The 8,021-nt window shown below is 34.7% G+C and overlaps 1 protein-coding gene across 1 annotated transcript in view; it reads right to left on the reverse strand.

Moving 5' to 3' along the window:
- Positions 1–3,876, reverse strand: part of rps6kc1 (ribosomal protein S6 kinase polypeptide 1) — a 34,165-nt gene extending 30,289 nt beyond the window's left edge. The window contains exons 1-4 of the mRNA XM_016521861.1: positions 3,688–3,876; positions 3,159–3,194; positions 2,335–2,455; positions 1,696–1,811 (exon numbers count right to left, since the gene is read on the reverse strand). Of these exons, the coding sequence (XP_016377347.1) occupies positions 1,696–1,811; positions 2,335–2,455; positions 3,159–3,194; positions 3,688–3,789 (375 nt within the window). The 5' untranslated portion in view covers positions 3,790–3,876. The remainder of the gene's footprint in view (positions 1–1,695; positions 1,812–2,334; positions 2,456–3,158; positions 3,195–3,687) is intronic.
- Between the last annotated feature and the right edge of the window lie 4,145 nt (positions 3,877–8,021).

The following is an 8,021-nucleotide window of genomic DNA, read 5'->3' on the forward strand; positions in this document are numbered from 1 at the left end:
CATATTTTTCAAACCACTGTCTTGAACAACACAAAACAGGAGTCATATTTGAAAGCTTAGAGCCAGAGCTTTACAATGCATGTGGCCACTTTGATGAACTCTTATGCAGTGCTGAGTTATTTGCGGATTAATAGAAAATAGATTAATTAATAGATAAACGAAAACCGAAAATTTAGATTTAGAATTTAGAAAATTTAAATCAGCTTAAATTTTCGTTTTTCGTTCATGGGTGGAAAAATGAATAAACAGCTTGAATATTCGATTTCTACATGTGGGCAGGAATTAAACGCCCCTTTCTGCTGATTGGTCAGCCGAAGATCAAACCGTGCCGTCATCAGTTCTTCTGCAGTATCACGCAGCAGATGCTAAAATATTATTTATTATGTAATAGGCTTTGTACTTTACTCGCATCGACATCATCCTTCACATCGGCTATATCAGCACAGTGATGCGGTGCTTGCTGAACGCAACAGATTTTACAACGGAGCAGTGTAACTTTTTATGTTTCTTTAACTGTATTTTATTCTGATAATGAACAGGCTGCAATGTCGCAAAATATGTTGTGTCTGTGTGCGCGTGAGGCGCCGGCGCGATATGGTCATACCGACGCTGGTTGGTTATACAGATAGAAGCAAAACATCATTCAAAACTGTCAAGATTTGCAAAATAAATAAAACTGTAAAATAAATAAAACTGTTAACTTTTGCTAAATAAAGAAAACTATTTTCTGCTATCTCGTTTTCCTTTCCGTGAACTTTGGATCGCGTCACAACAATAAACCGAAACTCAGCACATTTTCTTTCTTTCGTTTTGTTAATCTGTCAATGATTTAAGTGAAATACATTTCGTGTAGGCCAATATAGGCTAATCCTTTTTATGTAAGCCTATAGTTTTATTCTATTTTCTCCGTTCACAAGTGCTGCAGGTGCGTGTGATCTGTTGAATCCATCTTACACTATCCTCGGATAAACTCTAATGCATTGCCATTGCGACTTACCTATGATGAGTTTACAGCTGAGCGCGGACATTTCACGCGTTGGATGCGTTAGCGTCACATCTGCATATCTGAATTCCTGATTGGTTGACAGCCAATTTCAAATTTTAAATGGAACGATAAAATAACGTTTAAGGTTAATGGCCATTTCAAATTTTCGATTCAGTTCGGAACTATAACATTTGATTTTGTTTCTGTTCCTGTCAAAATTTCGTTCGTTTCCGGTTTTCGTTCCTTGAACCGGTTCAGAGCTCTGCTTCTAACACAAGCATTCTCTATTCTTTTGACTGGTTTTATTTTTATTTAAAAAAAACACCCTGTAACACCAGCGTTCCCTTTTCTTTTTCTATTCTATCTACTTTTTTATTTATTATAAAAAAAACCTTGCTACTTGTACTGCATTAGGCTAAATGAGACTTGTCACAGCACTTTCATATTATTGCTGTTTTGTTGGTTTTGACTGCTTCTATTGTCCTCATTTGTAAGTCGCTTTGGATAAAAGCATCTACCAAATGACTAAACGTAAATGTAATGTGTGATGTACAGAGGGTGCCGCATTACTTATAAAACAATGTTTCTTATTGGAATTCATTGGAAGGCCCATATTTAAAATGCATATCACTGATTGATAGATGAATAAATGCAAATATCATTGAAAACAACCTGACAGCTCTGATAGCTATCCCAGTTCATATACATACCTTAAAGAAATCCTGCATGTACTGGCTGCCATACAGAGCAGCAATATTAGCACTGTACTGCAACAAATCCTCTGAGCACTGCCTTCTCTTTTCAATCACAGACTCATCAAAACGACCTTCAAACACAAATACACAAGTTAAGCTAGAAATAACATAATCTGAACAAACAACACTTTCAGGATATTTCTTTGATTTCAATATTTTACATTTTTATTTACCTATTTTTATTTAAAATTTCCCATGGCGGAAATATCTTGGCATAGCAGATATTGTAATTTTAGACCTGCAATATTTTACTGAATAAATAAATAAATAAATAATCTTTTTTAGAAACATATTATATGTCAGATATATCAGAGAAAACCTTATCTATGTTACCTTGGTGATATTTAAATGAGCAAAATATGCAACAACAATATTCAGTTCACTGCAGTTTCCCAAAAACAACTATGGTCGCAAGTTCCGTCATTACCAATAGAGTTCAATGGAACTAATGACCATAGTTAGCTAACGATAGTTTTGGGAAATGCACCCCAGAATGTTACTTAAATAAGTAAATAAATACACAACTTAAAAAAAAAACCTTCCCTTACAACACAGCACACTCTGTCTCACTTACACACACACACACACACTTACCAAAGACTTTAGCTTTTGCGAAGGGAGGGAAGAGCTCTGACTGCCCATAGAGGTTTCTGTGTATCTGCCAAAGGTTTTGATGAAGCTTTTTGAAATCACTATACCTTTTCCACACTGTGATCTAGTGAAAGGAAGTCAGACAAATAAAGACCCGTAATGAGTGCCTGGTAACAACTCACTGAACATGACACAAAATTTTGCTATGTTTTCCAAACATTGTTATTTAACATAAGTCTAAATGAAATGTCATTTGCATTTCATTTTACTGCTGCAATGTGCCAAATTTGAGTCAAACAAGATTCAACAAGATTAAAAAACATCATTTTTCATTCAATTACTGCTGTAATCTTCATTACATTAACATGCATCCAATTACTATAACTACTGGCAAGATTTCAGAGAGGCTGCATCGCCTACAACAGTAGCATAAAATAATGCTTCAACAGCTATCTGGACATTGGTCAACATCAACCAATGCTAAGTGCAGCCTAAATGACAACACGTTGAAATATATGTTGTTTCAGTCACAGATCATGTTATTACATTTTGATGTAACATTCTGACGATTTTTTACATTTACATTTAGTCATTTAGCAGACACTTTATCCAAAGCGACTTAATAATGAGGTTAACAGAAGCAATCAAAACCAACAAAAGAGCAATAATATGTAAGTGCTGTGACGAGTCTCGGTTAGCCTAACCTTTGGAACCTGTGGAATAATGTGCACTGATGAACCATTCAGTTAGAATAGTGACATGTATTATTATAGTAAATAAGGTATTTTTATTATTATTTCAAGAGTGAATTTGTTTCGAGTTCTCACCTCCTGAATGTCCTCTGGGTTCTTCCGTGAAATAATCTGTGGAGAAACAGAATAATATGACCATCACTACTACATAGGCAAATGTCCTCTGTCTACATTATGAACAAAAATTCTGGTTTAGTCAGCTCTTTATTGTGTGTATGTATAAGAGAAAAATAAGGAGTAAGAATACAAAAACTGAAACAAACAGCACCATCTAAAAACACCATCATTAATAACACATTTACTGATTTGATATTTCTGTTGACAGGTGTCAATCAAAGATCGAAGACTATAAATAAGACCGTTTTCCTCAGACAAAAAAATAATAACCGGATTATGGATATGATGTGACACATCTAACTGTGACCGGTTCAGATTTACCTGACATCAGTAAACACAGCCCAAAGCATGCATGTCATCACAGATGTGACCAAATCATTGAACAAATCATCCACTCTGATGTTTTATTAGTTTGTGTTAGTGTTCCAGATAAACATTAGCGTTAGCACATGTGCTCTACACCCCGGTAAAATGCGCTTATTCTCACCCTGGCCGTGACTTTATACACCGTGTAGCCTTTCTTGTGTGTCGTGGGGTCGGTGACCGTGTAGAATCGCACAATCTCGTCTTTGTTCCGCGCGGAGATCATCCTGAGACACGCATCGCCATAGCAGGACACTTACAATAGACAACAATGCTTAGATCAGCTCATGAATAATAATCAGGCCGTGCTGACGCTGCATTCCGGGGAGCGTCACGTACCGCAAGCCATCTTAACATTTAAAGGGATAGTTCATCTAAAAATGAAAATGTAATAATTTGCTAACCCTCATGTCGTTTCAAGCCCATTTAACAAACTTTGGTTAATCTTCCAAATACGAATACAAATTGAGATATTCTTAATTAACCCTGTGGAGGGTTCTGTACCTCCATTGAAAGTGATCACATGACTCCTTAATCACATGAGTCCTTCTTATTATCCAAACCCAATTAGACGGGAATAGTGTTTAAAGATTTTTATACGGTAAAAAAAAATTGAAAAAACGATTTGTCTTTTTCCCTCCCTCCAAAAGCTAAAGAGGTGAGCTTCAAGATTCTAAGTGAGATTTACCCTAACAAATTTTTAAGATTGAAATATAATTTTGATGTAAATAATTGTGTTTTGTGTGAAACAAGTATTGAAACTTTAGATCATGTTTAGATCATCTTTTTGTGTGTTATGGTACAACCTTTTGGAGAGAGATGCAAAACTGGTTATGTTCCAGGGATGTTGAATTCCCACCACTCAATGTGAAGGTGGTCAGGTTTGGTATTTTGAATTTATTATTCATTTCCTGTTATGTTTTGGGAAGTTTTTTATTTACAAGTGCAGATGGTTTAAATCTAAACTCAACTTTATACAAAATTTGTTAAGAACAGAAAGCCCTTAAGTCGACTTCTCTTAGATTTGTATAATTTAATTTAAAAGCCGATTTTGTTGTATTTTATTTTTGAAGCATCTTATGTATTTATTTCCTTTTTTGTTCTTTCTGGTTTAGCTTATTTTTTTGGTTATGCTCAACCAAGGCTGAATAAGATTGGTTATATTCTGGAATGTGATTATGTACCTTGTTTGGTTGTAAAGTTGATGCAAAAAAAAAAATAATAATAATAAAATTGTAGGCAAGCATGAGAATTTTAAAATCTAACATTACATGAAACGGTCAGGTTTCATGTAATGTTAGATTTTTAAATTCTCATGCTTGCCTACAAGGTTTTGCATGGTTTGGCCCCTAAATATCTGTCAGAACTTTTAACCGCCCATATACTCCAAGGTCTAAATCTGTTTTGTTTTTTTTTCTTTTCCCCCCCCATCTACATTCTATGGGTGACCGGGACTTAGACATGCAGAATCTTTAAGTGGTTTTATGTGTTTTTTTGTAATTGTTTAATTTTATATTATATTCTTCTTAAATTGCTTTGATGCATGTTTTCATCTTGGTGTTTTGTATTTCAATTTATTTGTACTTTTCTAAAGTGTTTTGAGAAGCAACTTCTAAAGGTGCTATAAAAATATAGTTTATTATTATTAGGCCTATTATTCAGATAGTCTAAATCAAAGCAGCTTAAAATCATGTTGTTAACATCTTAATGCCGTATAGTCACATTCAGCAGATTAGAGCAATAATACATTTTGCAACAATATAAACTATCAAGCAGTTGAGATGTGGTTGACAGCATGGATCTCCATTTTGCAACGATGCGCTACACAAGTAAAAGCGATTAACTTTAGTCAGGATATTTATTTATTTTTTGACAGGAACGAAAACAAGCTAAGGTTGTAAGAGCTGTGTTTATATTAAGATTATTTTTAAACAATGACATTTGCAAACATTGACTTTTTCTTACAACAATAATACCAACAAACACCAAGCTTGTTTAGAAAATAACAACTGCTTTAGTGAAAAGCACTTAAAAGATGTTATTATTGCTTATTAAACTTTGTTTAATCATTGTTTATTGCAATGCAAAAGTATTGGTATGATGATTTTAAATAAATTATCACTGAAGGAAAGAGCAACAAGTTCTCCTGGGAGGTTTGTATTTATGAGTTTGGAAGTTGCAATTATGAAGTCATTTGGTCGAAGCAATGGTGATGCATCTTCTTTCTGACATGACTTGAATTAACCAAAGAACAGAAAGAGATCAGCATAAACCCAACATCTACGAATGACGTACAATCACACAGCCTTTGATTAAATCAGCTGCAAAGGAATACATCAAATCACAATTGCTAAATTTTTAATGCAATTTTTATCTTCAACAAATGTAATAAATTTAGAATTACATCTCTTGCTCATTAATACAGTGATGGTGTGCCATCAGAATAAGAGTTCAAACAGTAAAAAAAAAACATGGCAATAATCCACACAACTCCAGTCTGATGTTTAATGTCTTGTTAAGAGAAAAGCTAGCATGATTGTAAGAAACAAATCCATCAATTAAGGTAATTTAACTTCCGTCGCTTCTGGTCAGAATATCATAATCAATAATAATGCTTTTTCCAATGAAAAATTATTTTCCAATTAAATATTATATGGATTATTGTGATGTTTTTATCAGCTGTCTGGACTCTCAACAGCACCCATTCACTGCAGAGAATACAGAGAATCCATCGGTGAGCAAGTGATGTAAATTATACATCTCCAAATAACAACAGTACACAGTAGCAGTAGGTGGCGGTAATGCACCTTCAAGTTGGTTTGCCAGCCGCCATTAAGTCCAAAAGAAGAAAGAAGAAGAAGCTTAAAGCTGACAGACTGGCATTAAAAACCATTTATTCAACAATAAATGATTAGAGCAAGTTAGAAACACAAGTTGGAAAACAAAACATGACAGTGGGAAATCTGCTAGGAAAAACAATGTCTAGGAAAATACATAATCTCCTAATGAATTATTTGAAAAATACTGGGATAAGTGAAAGAATTTAATAGAAATATATAGGTAATTTTTTCCCCTCGTCTCCTTCCTTTCTATGAAGCTACTGCCCACACTCCAGTCCAGTAGGTGGCGGTAAATGCACCTTTAAGTTGGTTTGCCAACCGCCAATAAAATTAAAAGAAGAAGAAGATGATGATTAGAGTAATACTAGACTATGGATGTATGGCATAAGGATCAGCAGCTAAGTCACAGTTAGGAAAATTAGAAATTCTTGTACACTTAAGAAGGAAACAACTGTTACTGACATATTGGACAAGCTTAAAAGGCCAAAAGGATAATCGCCCAGTGAAAGGACTACTTGAGGCATGTTGGGAGCATGGAAAAAGGAAAGTTAATAGTTTTGGTTGGATCATTGCGGATTTAGTGCAGGAGATGGAACTAAATACAGAGTTATTCCAACGGTAATTTTACCAACGACACCTTTATGGATTTTACCACAAACAAAAATTGATTATTCTTATTGGCAACAAGACAAGATAAAGGACAGGACATGAGTTACTAGAGGCAGAATTGACAAAAGAATATATTGGAACTAATAATGAACAGATTGTACAAGTTTTTACAGATGCCTCTAAGGATCCACAGAATGGTCCGGTGGGAGTAGCGTATACGTCGTCATCCCAAGGTTGAAAGTGTCTGGAGGGAAAAGAATATCAAATCATGTATCAGTGTTTACAGGACAGTTGCTAGCAATTTGGATAGCAATTAATAAAATATATAAAATGGGGATAAACAAAACACTAACATGCTCGGATTCAAGCTCAGCCTTATTGTGCCTGGATGCTTAACAATCTGAAACTAGACAAGATATTGTCTTGGAGATCCTTCAGTTATTATATATGTTGCAGCAGACAAATAAGATTCAGTTCAAGGGCAAGTTCAGTTCTTGTGGGTTCCGGCACATACAGGAGTGGCAGGGAATGAGGAAGCCAATTAGCAAAACAAGTAATGGCAAAGGAAATAGATATGCAAATTCAGTACAGTAAAGCTGAACTTAAGTCAATAATTAAAAAGGGAATAAATAAAAACGGGCAAATTTATTGGGATAATGAACGAAAGGGCAGGCATCTATATTCAATACAACCAATGGTAGGAATGTGTGACTGGTGCGGAGTCAGAGAAACAGTAGAACATGTACTTATTCAGTGTAATAGATATGCGGAGGTCATCAAACGATGACCTTCAGAAGAATGGTGAGCAGCAATTAACATTAAAAGAGATTTTGAATCCAGTAGGAGGCGATAGTCTGTTAATAACATTTCTAAAAAGAACTCAGTTAATTCATAGAATATAGATTATTATTGTTATTATTGCTATAATAATAACCCTATATTGCTGGGCTGGGAGGGACTTGGGCTGTAGATGGAGGAGCTGAAGTGAACACGCAGCAACATCGAAAGT

Source organism: Sinocyclocheilus rhinocerous, unplaced genomic scaffold (genome assembly GCF_001515625.1).
Source record: "Sinocyclocheilus rhinocerous isolate Xijiao unplaced genomic scaffold, SAMN03320098_v1.1 scaffold270, whole genome shotgun sequence".
NCBI lineage: Eukaryota > Metazoa > Chordata > Actinopteri > Cypriniformes > Cyprinidae > Sinocyclocheilus > Sinocyclocheilus rhinocerous.